This window comes from Glycine soja, chromosome 17, assembly GCF_004193775.1.
Source record: "Glycine soja cultivar W05 chromosome 17, ASM419377v2, whole genome shotgun sequence".
In the NCBI taxonomy this organism is placed as follows: domain Eukaryota; kingdom Viridiplantae; phylum Streptophyta; class Magnoliopsida; order Fabales; family Fabaceae; genus Glycine; species Glycine soja.
This window is the reverse complement of record NC_041018.1, coordinates 6,979,754-6,996,296: the sequence shown is the minus strand read 5'-3', so window position 1 is coordinate 6,996,296 and position 16,543 is coordinate 6,979,754. Positions and strand designations below refer to the sequence as shown.

Below are 16,543 nucleotides of genomic sequence, written 5' to 3'. Positions count from 1 at the left end.
GCATAATAATCATATAAAACTGTGAATGAATCAAGTGATGTAAGACTCTTCCAACTTAATCAAATGTTTCAAATTCAAAATCCTCAGAGAGAAAATTCAGTCACCCATAATTATTCTAAAAAGATAAAATTATTTCCAAATGAAAATCCTTGTAGTCTAACTAAAAAACATACTTTGAGAGTTTGTGCGTAATTATTTGGTAATGGGTACTCTATCTTGTATCCCCCACCATGGGAGTGAGTAAGTACATATATTGGGTGGACGACAAGTGGTTATTCCATACTGTTTGCAGACTTCTTTCTCCTAACTCTATTTCGTCCACTTTCTCTTCCTCTCCTGCTCTTTTTCTGTTCAAAATTAAATTCATAGTTACTCACCTTCTTTCCATTTCTGTTTTCCTTTACTTTCACATTTATTATAATATTAATAATCATTGAAAAAAAAAAAAAAACTGCATCTCTCTCTAAGTAAGAAGTCAGAAACCACATCCTCTGTTGTCTTCTCTTATTATAAAAAAACTAACTAAGCTCCTTGTGCGGCCACCATTCTTGTTGGAGATTTCAACTCTTTCTCCTTCAGACTTCTTGGGTTTATGTGATGATGGCTCTCAATATCTCTTCTCCTGCTGAAGTCAAGTCCATTTTTTTCGCTGATTACTTCAAGTCTAACTGCATCACTGCAAAGTTCACAGGTCCTTCTCTTCATTCTCGCTATTCTTCCTTCGTTGTGTGTTCTGGGAAAAGTCAAAAGTCCACGACTTTATAGAAAAAAAACTCTCCCCATTTGCTTGTTTTGAATTATTATTATTATTTCCTGAAATGATGCTATTTATTTTGGTTCTATCATGTTATGAGCTACTTTGTTGATGTTACGGTGTTGTGTACTATGATGTTTTGTTCTGTGGAAAGGGAGTATTTGTTGTGTTGTGTTTTGATGTCAATTACATGGAGCATACAAGGTTTGACTTTGATGGTGCTTTGATTCTCAGGTGGTTTTGCTTTTAAGAGAAAAGAGCGTGGAGCTGCATCTGGAGGGCGAGTTTGTTGCTCAGTGCTGGCACCACCACCACCGGCCTGGCCGGGACGAGCGGTTCCAGAGCAAGGCAGCAAGACTTGGGATGGACCAAAACCCATTTCAATTGTTGGGTGTACTGGTTCAATTGGAACTCAGGTATTGGTGCAAATGGAATTTCCCTTTAACATGATAATCTGTAGTGTAGTAATAATGTAATGAAATGACAATTATTCTTATTAGAAACTGTTGGCCCAAAAGCTAGATTGAATTAGGAGGATTGGTGTCACTGTCAGTGTCTTATAAGGAGTATTCGAGTTATATTCCTAACCAATGTAGGACATCTTAACGTGCCCCCGTGCCCAAGATTGAAAATTTGGATCGTGTAGTTTGCAGAACTGAACATATGTGGTTAGTCAAACTTCAAGACACCAACTTTTTAAAAGGGAAATTTAAGAACTGAATTTTATTTTCTGATAATGAGTACAAGGTGACTACACTTATGTATAGAGAGACTAATCCTAATATTTACAGGGTACTACAATCTTGCTGTCATAGTTACAGTTATGAAAGAGAAATAAATTTATGCAAATAAAAACTAAGTAATGGAATGAGAAAAGAATATTATGTGCTCCAACATAATCTGAAGCTGATGTTGGCTGGACTTGCAAGATGCTGTTTGATTGCAAACATTTGCTGGAAATAGTTTGCCTTTTTAGTGTTTTTGTACTGGTACTCTTATAAATGTTTCATATGCATATATGATTTTTTTGGGGGGTTATAGATTAATGTATGACTAGAAATTGTTGATTGTTTATCCCTTGTAGATGTAGCTTGACTTGCCTTGTCTCTTATCCTTTGATGTAGTGCACCTTTTCCCCTGTATGCTTTTGTAGACACTAGATATTGTGGCAGAGAATCCAGATAAGTTTAAAGTTGTGGCACTTGCAGCTGGTTCAAATGTTACTCTTCTTGCAGACCAGGTAACCACTTCACTCCAAACATGTAATGGAATTATGCATTATTTGTGTCTCTATCTATGACCAGATTTAAATCTTAAATTTCACAAAATCAGTTCACTTTTAATATTTATGTTTGCACAGGTAAAAAGATTTAAGCCTCAACTTGTTGCTGTTAGAAATGAGTCCCTAATTGCTGAACTTAAAGAGGCCTTGCATGACGTTGAAGAAAAACCTGAGATCATCCCTGGAGAGCAGGGAATCATTGAGGTGGACATCTGGTTTATTCATATGCATTAATTTTGTTTAGAGCCAATTTTGTTTTTCATAAGCTATAGCTTAAATATTCTCAGGTTGCTCGTCACCCAGATGCAGTCAGTGTAGTCACAGGAATAGTAGGCTGTGCAGGACTGAAGGTAAGCCTCTTTTACCTATTTTGGCCCTTCTTGGTAACCAAACTCTTTGCTGTGCCATGTAATGAGGTCTTCTGTGTGCAATATCTACATTTCTTTTAATATTAAAATTCGTAAAATATTTGGAGGGTTTTTTTTTTTGTCCGGGGGATAGAACAAATAGAAAGATATCATCAAGTCAATGAGACATCAACAATAACAGTCAAGCCTTATTCTACTAGCTGGAAAATAGTGGAGCATGCTTATTAATTTCATATTAGGCATTGATTGTTTGAAAGGAGAATGATTCATAAATGTTAAAGCATATCATACTATATATAATGAAAGTAGAATAGAAGTTTAAGAACACAGAAAAGACACTAACTAAAGATGGTATTCATTGTCACTTATCAGACAACAGATATTAGAAAGCTGAAATCCTCTTATTATTTTATTAGCCAACAGTTGCTGCGATAGAAGCAGGGAAATACATAGCTTTAGCCAACAAAGAGACATTGATTGCTGGAGGTCCTTTTGTTCTTCCTCTTGCTCAGAAGCATAATGTAAAAATACTTCCAGCTGATTCAGAACATTCTGCCATCTTTCAGGTAAGAATGGATATAATCAATTAAAAAATTTGTGTGCAACAAGATGAATAGACATGCTCATGTTATTTATTATCTATATATTCTCTGGCCTCCACATCTCTCTTATTGCGTGCAAGCAATTATTTTATCATCTGCTCCACTTGGTACTGCAAAAGCTTAAAGGATTCTTGTTGGCTTCAGTGTATCCAGGGGTTGCCAGAGGGTGCACTTAGGAGAGTTATTTTAACTGCATCTGGAGGTGCTTTCAGGTGTGTATGTAACTTCATTTGGCTGTTTTGCATGTTCAATGGCTCCATGTTTTCTTTTTCTGTTGGAAACATTTATTTTTTTGGGGAATGGAAGGAAACTGAAAGGGAATATGCAGTACTCTAAACTTTCCTATATATATCTCAATGTCTTATTGCTATTGCCTGTTGAATCAATGTTCTTTGATCAAGGAAAACCTGCCATTGTTGCTCTCTTAGTTCTGTTTCCAGGCTCTATATAATCAGTTTGACTATAAGTATCATCCCCTTGATGATTGACAGGGATTGGCCAGTTGATAAACTGAAAGATGTTAAAGTTGCTGATGCATTAAAACATCCTAACTGGAATATGGGGAAAAAGATAACTGTGGACTCTGCTACCCTTTTTAATAAGGTTTGTTTCTTTTTTTATGTCAACATATTGGACGCAAATAGCCTTTTTATAAATCTGTTTAATTATGTGGTATGAATTTCCTAGCTATAAGGTAAATTTCTTATACTTCTTCACAGGGTCTAGAAGTAATTGAAGCACATTACTTGTTTGGAGCTGACTATGATCATATTGAGATTGTCATTCATCCACAATCAATCATACATTCAATGATTGAAACACAGGTATAAACCTTATTCTATGTTATGTTTACTGCATTTTGATATCCATATATTCGGATACAAATGGATGAGGAACCATAGCCATAGCACCTACAAGTTCCAGCCCTTGGTTAAATTTGCAAATGGGTGGGGTAAACTTGTGTATAATAAAGAAAAGGGTATAGAAGAAAGAAGAAAAAGATCATTAACCATTGTTTAATCATTATCTAATACTAAATTATTTCTTGATTCCAGGATTCATCTGTTCTTGCACAGTTGGGGTGGCCTGATATGCGTTTGCCAATCCTCTATACATTATCATGGCCTGACAGGATTTATTGTTCTGAAGACACTTGGCCCTGCCTTGATCTTTGCAAGTACTATATTCTTTCCCTGCAGCTTACTAATTTCAACTCTATCAAATTCTATCTTCAGTCCATACCAAAGAAAATAGACAGATCCAGTTGATATAGAGTTTTCAAATTTTGAAGCCTTTATGTTGAATGAAAATTTTATCTAGTCCAATTTGAATTATCGATGGTTCTTATTTGAGGTGTGATTATCCAGGATTGGTTCACTTACATTTAAAACTCCAGATAATGTAAAGTATCCATCCATGAATCTTGCCTATGCTGCTGGCCGTGCTGGAGGCACAATGACAGGAGTTCTTAGTGCAGCAAATGAGAAAGCTGTAGAGATGTTTATTGATGAAAAGTAAGTTTTTAGTTTTTTTTTTTTTCTAAATTACAAATAAGAAAGCTGTAGATTGTGTCATGTCATTCTAAGTTCTAACATTTTTGAAGTGTCCTTATCCAATGGCTTTATAGATCATAGGGTACATCATACATGTGTCTTATTGTCAACGTAAATTCTCCTCTAATTGGCTATTTTGCTGCTTCCAGGATTAGCTATTTGGATATATTCAAAGTTGTGGAGCTAACATGTGAGAAGCATCAAAATGAATTGTTATCCTCTCCTTCCCTTGAGGAAATCATTCACTATGACCTGTGGGCGCGAGAATTTGCTGCTAGTTTGCAAGACTCTTCCAGCTTCACTCCTATTCTTGCATGAGGATATGATTAAACTAGGGATGTGGCTGCTGGTGCTTCCCAATTGCCTGCTTTCACCATAATTTCTTCAGGCAATTGAACAATTTAGAATGATGCATTCCCTCAGATGTTGAAAAATAAATAGTTTTTTTTTTTTTTTGTTTATGGAATGTTGGTGTTTTAACACCTTTCAATTGATCTTATAGGTTTGTCGTAATTTCATTGAAAACAATGTCTTTTTAATAGTGAATAGGAGCCTAGGAGGTTGGTTGCCTATGAATGTGTCAAAGTCAAGAAGGGGGGTGGATGTTCTCATGTTCAAAATTTACATGACGTGGTCAACTAGAAGTTTTGTATTTCGCTTTTTATAATAGGATTGAATAAGTGAGTCTTATAAAACTTAATAGAGATAGATACAAAAGTTGACCAATCATCAATCACTTTCATAAAAGGATTCCTTTTCTCTTTTTTTTTTTCTTTCTCAACAAACATTCGTTGCTGATATTATTATGAAATTGGCATATCGTATTTGGATATAGCATGCGTTACATTGAACGAAATAATGGATTTTGCAAAATTAATAACCTTCAACTATCTACTGTAATAGTAGTATTTTGAATGTTTACTCTTAATTGTAGCATTCCTCAGACTTGGAGATAGAAACGGACTTGGTGGTTGCTCTCTTGTTTAGGACCTGGTTCTCCACTTTGCCACTCGTCAGTCTTTCCTTTCGTTCTGCTCTCACCCAGTGTTGTGCCTTCATTTTGCTCGAAGAAAAACAGAGTGAGCATAATGGACTTGCGCCACAGCGCCGCGGTCGCCGATCTGTTAGTTGTCACAACGTGGCAGCCACAATCAGCTTCCCACTTTCTCGCACAAAATCAATGACCTTGAGGGTCTTGCTACAGAATGAATTAGAGTCCTTAGGAGATCACATTTTCCTCATCGCGGGATCTAGTTTTGGCTTCTTGATCCTAAATATTTTATTGTTGTTGTTAGTTTATGATGCTGATGCTCTGTTTTTTTTTTATTATCTTTTATGGAAAGATAAGAATATCTGCTTTCAGCTTTTACCACATTTGGGGGTTTTTGTTTTGATTATAGGTTTGGTGGTGGTGATGTTGGAATTTGATGAGCGTTTACAAATCGAGGAGAGGATCCGATGAAAAGAGAAAAACAAACTGTGTTTTTTTAATTATTTTTATTATGTGTAATTAATTTTAATGTATTTTTTATATTGCATGATTTCATAATGCAACGTGCTAAAATAGAACAATAAACTTATTTTATGTATTTTCAACTTTTAATAACTTCTAAAATTTTGAAACTGAAACTTAACGGGTAGATTGTTTAGAAAGTTAAGTTTCAGTTTCAAAATTTTATAAAAAATTATGTTTATTAATTAAAATATGGTTTATGAAATTATCGTAATCAATTTTGTTTATTTCTTGGTCATTCGATGATAATAAAGATTATCAATTTTATTTGTTTTAAGTATCATTTTATTAATTTTAGTTTTAGAAATACATTCTCGTCAAAGTAACATTTATGAAAATTGTGAACATTCTTCTATAAGTAATATATGCATTTAAAAAGGAATAATATTTTTACTTATTTGATCAAGTGCGTGAGTACTTCGTTTGTAGTAAAAAAGAAAAGAAAAACGTGTAAGTTTGTTTATTATTTTTCACTTATAAGTTTTCTTTTAAAACTTTCATTCTAAGAATATTAACAACATTTTAAACATTTTTTTAACTATACCATTGGTATAAATTATCTATTGACTTTGTCGATGATTAATTTCTGTAAAAATTTCATTATTTTTTTTAGTGGGATTCTCTCTTTTCTATAACTTTTTTTCATTTATAAGATTTAAATCCAAAAATTTAAAGAATAAGTTCAATATCACTTAGACCAATCATTTATTGTTAATATTTAAAACATTCAAGAAACATAGTAAGTAATTTATGTTTACAACAATAGTCATTTCAGTGACTTTGATTTACTTTAGAATGTATAATATTAAATAATAAGTATATGTATTTAAAATTTAATTAATAGGAAATAAATTAACTAATAACATAAATAAAGTAATTACTAGTTAAGATAATAAAGAGGATCAAGATAATAATGAAATTATTTTTAAAGAATAATTAGAATATATTGACATTGTAAAGATTTTTTTTTTATATTATTATCTAATTACATTTAGTAATTAGTAGTGTCATTTATGATAAGATTATTGATTTTTATAAAAATTACTTTAAAAGTTATGAATAAAATTAATTTTAATTGATTAATAATATAAAAATGTTTATACTAGTAGTACATGGAAAATACATTTTTTTAAAAAATATTTACTCTTAATATTATCTACAAATTAAGTTATAACTTATTGCTTTTTTATAAATAAAAATATTAAAAATTAACAACATATTTGTAGGCTACAATAAAGACTTCATTACCATAGGCTACCCCTGGATTGGTTAAGTGTATATGTACCCTGTGTTTATGCAAGTTATTGGGAATTAGGAATGAAATTAGGCCAGAGTAATCAACAGAAGTATATGATCTAGCTTATATCAAATGGTCAGGGTAGTTTGTCTAGAAATTTAATTAAGCTAGTACTTTTATAAAAGTCAAATAGGTTAAATGGTCAAGCTTTTAATTATTTAAAAAGTCTTTTATGTGTCTTAAACGATTTTTTAAGTATATATGAGCCATTTTTGTTAGTATAATTATTATATTAATTATTATAATGTTTTATATATATATATATATATATATATATATATATATATATATATATATATATATATATATAAGTTGACTTACACAAAAAGTTGAACTTATAAGATAATTAAAGCGCAATTTTATATCTTATTTAAAGACATTATTGCAAAATATGCATTTATTTTAGTTATCATGATCACAAAAGTTAATTAGATTAAGCCTTAAAAATACATCTATATCATGTAAATAAGTTAAACTTGAGATTCAATAGGTATTAGGTATAGTTATATCTAATATTAAGACGAAAATTTAAAAAAGGATAATCAATCTGGAAATTGGGTGATAACTTGCATGTTTCCACCACATTCTTACTATCCCACTCAAGCAATTTTCTTGCACTAATACATTGATTTGGAAATTTACTAACGTGGGTACATATACTGTAAAATCTGGTTATCATTATCATACTGCATTGGGAGGTGAAGAGGATCTAGGTGCTGGACCAAGTACAGGTCCATTCTTGTCTCCGAACTAAGAGTGTTGCTAGGTACACCAGCATTAACACTAATCACGAAAAGATAGAAATATCTCTTACGAATTCGTAAATTAATTTTTAAAATTTATGAATCAACTTGATCTGTAAATCTTTTACGGAATAAATTGATCTGTAACTTAATTTTTAAGACTTACGGATCAACTTGATCCGTAAGGAGAGAAATTAGCAAGAACAATTTTGCTATTTTCAAAAAATGCTGAGTGCACCAGTAATAATGTTGGGTGCACCTAGTGTAAGCATCTTATCATTTTGGAGAAAAAAACTACTCTCCAGTAACTATTTATAAGTAAAATAATTATTTCTATTTTTTTATAAGATTCAATTTATAATATTTTTTATATTAGAAATATCCTAACTAATAAAAGAAAAATGAATATTAATGAATTTTTTTTTGAAAAAAACTATAAATTTAAGATAAAATTATTACTATTAATTAAATTAATTGTTTATAAATGAAAATGGATTAAATACTTAATTTTAAATATTCCACAAATAAAATACTATATTTATTTTTTAATCAATACGAAAAATTGTCTTTTTTGACAAAAAAAAAAAAAAAGTATTCAAATCTAACAACCACCATTACCCTCAAACACCAGGCCAACTTCCTAACTCCTAAGAATTGTCTACGACTGAAATTAATTGCAAATCCTTAAGCGGTTGATCAAAGTTGAATATTGATTATTCTCCTCATGACAACTCGTGTGTTGGTAATGGTATAATCTAAAGTTACTCTGGCCAATGGCTCCTTAATTGTATCCACCCAAAGCTTGGGATTACTATTAGTCCTATCTCTCGGCAGAACTTAGGGGAATCTGAATCTTGAATGGAGTGCCATTGACTTGGGGTCAAACTTCAAAGTACTTCATAAGTCCCATTACCTTGATCAACCATCCCTCCTTCAGTCATCCAATTTCTAGAAGAATTAGAATCCTTAAATATTCAGTGTGGCGGAATGATCAAATATATAGTAAAACATTACTTAAAGAAGTAATGAAATTAAAAATAGATTTAATTATATATTTTATCCTTCCATAATGATAATGTGCAATTTTTGTCTCTAATTTTTTTTTTCTCAAATTTAATCATCTAACTTTTTTAATCAATACACCCGTTAGATTGTTCGTGTTCTTATTTTCTATTTGAATAATTGAGAGTTTATAAGATATATACTTGATATAGGAAATGATTTTAAAAAGTTTCAAAGTTAGAAATTTGATGTCAAGGGTCTCAAAGAAGGTCAACATTTGGAATTTCTTAATTTTAGGTGAAATGTAATGTTATAATTAATAAGTGAATTTTGAGCAGTTTAATTCGTGAAAATTTGAGAGAGAGGGGGAGTAATTAAGGACGGAATTTAAGAACTAAAAAATAATAATAAAAGACTTTATTTGTAACAATTGAAAAAAGTTACGGAACTGAATTATTCAAACAAAAAATCATTCATTAAACAAACCACACATTAGTTAATCATAATTAATTTTTTTTTAAATTCCTTGTTAAATAATAAAAATTCATTTTAAATAGTACTATAAATTTTATTATAAAGTCAACTATTTATTACATATGACAACCTATAATTTAAAGATAGCGTAAAAAATTTATACTCTCATTAAGTTCTAATTAATCACACTCTTTGATTTTCAATGATACCTGTGAGAAAGGCAATTTTGTGCAGATTGGATGGCCAACTTGATGTGGAAAGTGGAATCAATCAACCCACGGTTTAGATTTGGAGGCCAGTGGATTTGAGCATATATCCATCCTCTTTGTAGCTGATATTTCTTTGGCCGTTTTGTCCATAGTAGTGTGTGTAGCTGTTTATTTTATCATATATATTATGACACTTTTTTTTTTCCCCTTTTCTCAAGCCTGGCATGGACCCCTTTAAAAAGAAAGTAAAATCCAACGTATATAACAATTTCATGTTCAGAAGAAGCTCAATTACATGTCACTCGATGTCAACATGAAATTGACTCCATACTCCAATAATTCCATCTGTTCACAGTTGGAATGTAATGTATACTAAATGATACATATGATATATACATCCACAAAGACTTGCTCTCACTTTCTTCTAATACTAGTATTGCAATGACTTAAACTTTGTCATATTATATACATCACCGATTACCCAAGTCTATGTGCCGTGTGAGACCCACACCACATGATGGTTTTTTCTATGAAAGCGCGGAACATACCCTGCCATTTGTCAACTTAACTGTTTCTGCGTTACCACACCATGCAAGCGCAACCTCTTCCTTATTCTTTGCTACTTTTTCCATCCAAAACACACGTACACTGCTTACTTCATAATGAATAAGTTTTTCATTTAATATTAAGACAATTAATTTAAATATTGTCAGAGGTTATATAATTTTAACTTTATTATGAAATAAAGTCACCCATACACTTATATCTCTAACTCCTCCTATAAACATATATCTGATCCCAACAAATTTTAACTAAATAATTAATCAAGGACTAATTACCAAAAGAAAACCCATCATTCACTTTAATTTGTTTTAGCTTGAAAATGGTTGCAAATTCCGAGCAAGTCCATTGGCGTTAATTAGTGAAGAAGCCAACCAGTTTGGCGGAGGCGCCACCGTTTACGGCGGTGGAGGAATACTTAGGCGCGACCTTGCTGGTCCTCTTGCCATCACTGTGACTCCGAGGCAGCAGAAAATCTCGAATCTTCCAGCGCTTGCTTACCTTCTTGCACGGTGGGGTCCACACGCAGTAGGTTCCCTCAGCCACGCCGTAAAGCTCGTTGCTGCTATCGATCTTCACCGTCTCTCGCTCCTCCTCCTCCTCGAACATCAGCGTCCTGAGAGGTAAACGACGACGGCGAGGCTCGTGCGGTGCCGTTTCGGTGGTAGCGGAAGCGTGAACGACTGCGTTTTGGTGGAAGAGAGGGTAGATAGGTCTGATCTGGCCGTTGTAGAAAATGTCGTCGGCGGAGACGGGGGAGGAGTCGGTGTGTCTGGGAACGAAGGAGAACTCGAAGTCATCGTCGACGTGAGGGAAGGACTCGGAAGAGTTGTTGTGGAAGCTGAAACTTGGAGAAGATGGTGCCTCTGTCTGCATCATTGTGCAATTCTCGTTGTTTTGTTTGGAGCCAAGAGAAAGTGAAAGTGTGTGGAGAGGTTCTGCAATGGCATATATAGACAGGGAAGTGGGAGTGGAAGCGGTCACTGCCTCAGTGCTCGATCATCACATTTTTTTCCTCTCCCACTTTTGGCTTTATTATCGTCAGCACCTTATTTTAATATCTTTAATTCTCTTTTATACCAATTTAACCTTATTAGTTCAAAAATTAAATTTTTTTTAATGCACACCCAAATCTCTATGCAATAACATCTTAAGAAAAAAAGTAAAAAAATAAGTGTTTATTTATGGTTATTCTTTAAAATAAAATAAAAACTTTTTAGTGTAAATGTGAAGAAATTTGAAAATGTAAACTTGTGTAAATCATTTGATAGAAGTCTCATACAAGACTTAATCTCTTAAGAGAAACAAATATGTTTAACCAGCATAAGATAAAAATAAAAAGATTTAACTACCTAAAAAGATAAAAGCAAGTAAAGGGCTTAACCACCTCAAAAGACAAAAACAAAAGGGTTTAATTACCTAAAAGACAGAAGAAAAAAATAGTTTAACCACCTAAAAGACAGAAATAAAAAAAACTTAATCACTTGAAAGACAAAAGTAAAATGGTTTAACCACCTAAAAAGATAGAAGTAAAAAGAGTGTCATCATGAGTGATTTCAAATGGAGAACATGATGTAATCCTAGTTATATAGTTACTAAAAAAGTTATAGTTTAAAGGAAATGAGTCATTTGGTGATTGGCAAAGAATGAATTGAATGGGTAGGTTAGAAGCAATGATATGTGACCATCCGAAAAAAATAAAAGATCAAATTGGTTATTAAACTCCTGATTATGTGATACCATGTTGAAAGGATAAAATAATTAAGATTTTATTCACATCTAATTATGAGTGTACAATATATATATAGCATAAAAATAAAAAATTCAAAATTATCTATAACTTGAATTTAAAAATGGTAACAACTTACAACTAATTACTCTATTATATCGATAGTCTAACATAACTAAGTTGATTTTACTTAAATTTAGGTTATCAAAATAAAATTATTCTAGTTGAGAAAAATCAAGTTGAGGTTTATTTTATCTAAATCAATTTTAAATTTAAATTGTCATATTTTCTCTAATTTGCTCTCTTGATATATTACTTACATAAATGTGTTTGTAAGTGCAATGCTAGTATGGTGTTTGTTACATTTTATGTTACTAAAATAATTTGCATCTGTTATTTCGCAGGTTGTTTTATTGCATTGCTAACTGAAATAACATTACTACTTGATTGTGAGGTTTCTTTATTACTCACTGAATTAATGTACATCGCTTGACCAGGACGGTGTTTTATTACTCACTGAAACGACATGCATTGTTTAACAATAGATTACTCTATTAATTACTAAAATAACGTGCGTTGCTTAAATAAGAGTTTTTTTTAAGGTTTAATTAAGTTTTTTTATATTTAAAATATAGGTCGCTTTTAAAAAATTATGTAACATTTATTTTGTCTCATATACCTGGAAAATTTTTGTATTTTATTTTAGTAGATGCCCTTAGTCATCTTCTGTCAAGTGATGATATGACAGACGAAGTGTTACATCATTACATTTAGTCATGAACACCTCATTATCACGTCACCCTCTTCAATGACGTGATAAATGATGTGTCGATGACAAGACATGATGACGTGACACTCAATCTAACACGTCATCGTTTAATGGAAGACGATTAACGATAAAAAGTGAAATTAAATTAAATTTTTTTCAAGTATTTAGTTGAAAAAAAAATTAGATAATAATCTAAAAGCTGTCTATTTTTCAGGTATGAACAATTTAATTAAGTCAATCTGAAAAACATTTTTTAGTTAATAACTGATAAGGAGACGTTTTATCAAAATAAATAATTTAATTTTAGATAAAATGACAAATGATAAATTTTATTATTTTATTGAAAATAAAAATAAAAATGGTAATTGTAAATTTAAATTATGTTTAAAGCAAATCTTATAAGTCAATAAGAAAAAATCGTTTTTCAAACACTTTTATTTGATCAAATATTTGTAAATTTGTAAAAAAAACTTAAAATTAATTAAAATAACTTGATGAACATATATGCAATTTAATTTATCCTATTTATTTTTTTAAGATAATTCCTTATTAAAAATAAGAATATACATTAAATTAATAAGATATTTTTTATTAGTAAGAATTAAAAAAATACTATTTAAAATTTACAATAACTCACCTATCAATTTATCATGCTTAATCAACTGAAATAGATTAATAAGATAGTATTCAAGGTGAAATTAAAGAGTTAGATGCATATACTTAATATATGGACAAAACTAAAAAAAGAATCCAAAGGATACTAAAGAAAGAGTAAGAGAAGACATAACATGTTACATGAGTATATTGATCATAGACCGCAAAATACCAATTGTATATGATTTAAATAAGTTTTTCATACCTAACAAATAGACCATTTTCAAATTATTACATAAAAATTCTTTTTTTTCAATCAAGTACTTAAAAAGAATTTGTTTTATTTTATTACTTAATGTGGATCATCTTCCATTAAGCGATGACGTGACAAACTGGGTGTCACGCCATCATACCTCGTCATCGACACGTCTTTGAAAGGGGGGTTGAGGTGACAATGAGATGTATGTGACTATGTGTGATGATGTGACACTCTGTCTACCACGTCATCACTTAACGAAAAATAACTAATAACACATATTAAAATGAAACACAATTTTTTTTTCAGATATCTGGATGAAAAATAAATAAATATTAGATAAATTTTTAAAAATATCCTATATTATAAGTAAGAAAAACTTGATTAAGCTTTTTTTTTATTACTTACGGAAATGACTTGCACCACTTGAGTAGGAAGTTGTTTTATTGTTCATTGAAAATAATGCGCATCGCTTGACTAGAAGGTTGTTTTATTAGTTACCGAATTGGCTTATACTGGTTGACTAGGGTCTTGCTTAATTTATTGGTTGATGAAATAACGTCCATCAGTTGATTATAAGGTTATTTTTTTTATTATAAGGTTGTTTTTTTTATTACTCACTTAAGTGACTTGCATCACTTGACTAGGAGCTTGTTGTTTCATTACTAACCGAAATGACATGCATCACTTGATTAGGATGCTACTCTTTTTAAAATAAATATAAAAAAATCAGCCAAAAAAGGATACTATTGATGTACAGTGAGGTATAAGGTATACCACCTGCAGAAATCGAAAACCAAGCCAGTGCTCCTGATAAGAGAAGGAGCAAGACTTAGCTTCCAAAATTGTGATTACAAAACGTAGGCCAATTAAAAAGCAGTAGATATTGTGTCTAATATTTACAACAGAACATAAGCACAATTCATATTATCGCCTTAAGACAAAGAGTAGGATCCATATATAGTCCACTCAAAAAATGAAGATCGAAATCTGTCCATTTTTGCCTTTCCCCACTCAAAAAGACTAGGATGCTACTTTATTAGTTACTGAAATAACATACACTACTTAACTGAAAGATTGTTATATAATTACTCACCAAAATGACACGTACTACTTGAATAGAAGATTGCTTTATTACTTACCAAAATGACATGCGTCACTTGACTATTGACATTATGTAGTTTTTGTGTTTGTGTATGCTTTAGTTTTCTTCTAAACTAGTTTTTTCTTTTAAAACTATCTGATTTATGTAAATGATATAAATATCTCATGGTAATAATAAAGAATGACAAGTTTTTTAAAAATTAAATATATTTTTATTTCTGGAAATATGGTTTCTTGTCTTTATTTAAATTTTATTTATTTTCAATCTTTCTTTTTTTACAAAAATATTACATTTTAATTTCCTCTTAAAAATTAAAATTACACGTTTAATAATTTTTAATGATTTAAAAATAAATAAAATTTAAATTGGAACAAATTTACAAAATATATATGTTAAGAACTAAATACATTTAAAATTTTGAATATTATTTTGAAATTCAATTTTTTTGAACTTATAATTAAATTTAATAATCAAGAAAGAGAAACAAATTAGGTGTATTTAATTTCTAGTTTTTAAAACTATTTTTTGTATAAAAAATAAAGAAAACAGGCACTTACGATAAAGCTCATGTGGCTTTTGCACAAAAAAAAAGGTTCATATATGTGTCTAGCTCATCACATTTTTTGTATGTCTATACTAGCGACGACAAAATTACAATCATGCTACTCAAACTTTCTCACTAGCTAGAATAACCCTAATGAGTTCTGTTTTACTACATATATATAACACCATTCGAAATGACCCACACATTTGAGCTAGTACTACATTTGAAGGAAAACTGTCCGTGATGTTTTTTCATTTGTAGGTAATTAATTCTGTTTATAGGGCTGTTTTTATGTATGATGGGTTTGAAAAAGGAAACTTATCGGAAGGGCTAAGTTATGTAGGGAATGGGGATAAGGGAGGTGTTCATTTCTTGTAAAACTGGTCTCTTTATTTATTTTTTTTGAAGTCAAACTGCCTCTGTATAGACCGGTTGTAATTGATGTTTTTTTACATACGTCATTTTATTCATAATAAACTCAAATATAATATGGAGATTGATGAAAAATATGAGAGCAGGCATTAAAGATTGACGCCATTGCTAAGATGTGAACAATAATATTTTTTGTCTCTTTACAAAACTTACCATTGAGTTTAATGATAAAAGGAGAAGCTAACTACATTTAGAAAATAACAAATGAAGAACATAATGACCCCAAACTGGGAGTTGGAGACCATCTACAAGTGGCTTGTAGTCAGTTTCAAATTCAATGTTATGGTAGTCGGTATCTTTGAGCCAAGTCAGAGCTTGCAAAACACCCCATGTCTCTACTTCTATGGGTTCTGGATTTCCACTGAACCAAGCTGTTGTAATTGGTGCTGTATAAGGTGCCACTGGTAAAAATCCTATTTTTTTAAACTTGATAGATTTTAAATAAAAAATGATTGTTGAATAAAATAAAAATGTTTAAAAAAATTGTTGTGTTTTCTGACTTACACATGGAAAATCAAATGGCCGGATGTCACTCTGGAATCAAAATCTTCTATTTCATCTCCCTGCCTCATTCTTTGTCCCCCAATTAGAAACTGCCACATCAATGATTGAGTCTCTATGTATCACCTTTCCATTAGCTTCGAGGGAGGACTAATAGTCTAATTCTATGAAAAGTCCACATCTAATGGAGGATGAACACTGAACCTTCGTGTATATATGTAAAAAAAAATTGAAAATAATACTAACAAAAATATA

The 16,543-nt window shown here is 30.9% G+C and overlaps 2 protein-coding genes across 2 annotated transcripts; one reads left to right on the top strand and one right to left on the bottom strand.

Moving 5' to 3' along the window:
• Positions 1-309: 309 nt before the first annotated feature.
• On the top strand, positions 310-5,292 carry LOC114393917 (1-deoxy-D-xylulose 5-phosphate reductoisomerase, chloroplastic-like). The gene is made up of 12 exons (XM_028355421.1): positions 310-691; positions 989-1,170; positions 1,908-1,994; positions 2,115-2,240; positions 2,324-2,386; positions 2,821-2,970; positions 3,151-3,218; positions 3,498-3,609; positions 3,726-3,830; positions 4,062-4,183; positions 4,374-4,520; positions 4,709-5,292. Exons 1-12 carry the CDS (start codon positions 598-600, stop codon positions 4,875-4,877), a joined length of 1,425 nt encoding a protein of 474 aa, XP_028211222.1. The 5' UTR covers positions 310-597; the 3' UTR covers positions 4,878-5,292.
• A 4,709-nt stretch (positions 5,293-10,001) lies between these two features.
• On the bottom strand, positions 10,002-11,308 carry LOC114392646. Its single transcript, XM_028353857.1, has one exon. It carries the CDS (start codon positions 11,235-11,237, stop codon positions 10,713-10,715), a length of 525 nt encoding a protein of 174 aa, XP_028209658.1. The 5' UTR covers positions 11,238-11,308; the 3' UTR covers positions 10,002-10,712.
• Positions 11,309-16,543: the final 5,235 nt, after the last annotated feature.

Bases quoted from the DNA above. Each gene is read 5' to 3' on its own strand.
- LOC114392646 (XM_028353857.1), bottom strand. From the start codon at position 11,237: ATGATGCAGACAGAGGCACCATCTTCTCCAAGTTTCAGCTTCCACAAC.
- LOC114393917 (XM_028355421.1), top strand. From the start codon at position 598: ATGATGGCTCTCAATATCTCTTCTCCTGCTGAAGTCAAGTCCATTTTT. The intron at 692-988 runs GTCCTTCTCTTC...TTTGATTCTCAG, and splicing joins CATCACTGCAAAGTTCACAG to GTGGTTTTGCTTTTAAGAGA. The intron at 2,241-2,323 runs GTGGACATCTGG...AAATATTCTCAG, and splicing joins GAGAGCAGGGAATCATTGAG to GTTGCTCGTCACCCAGATGC.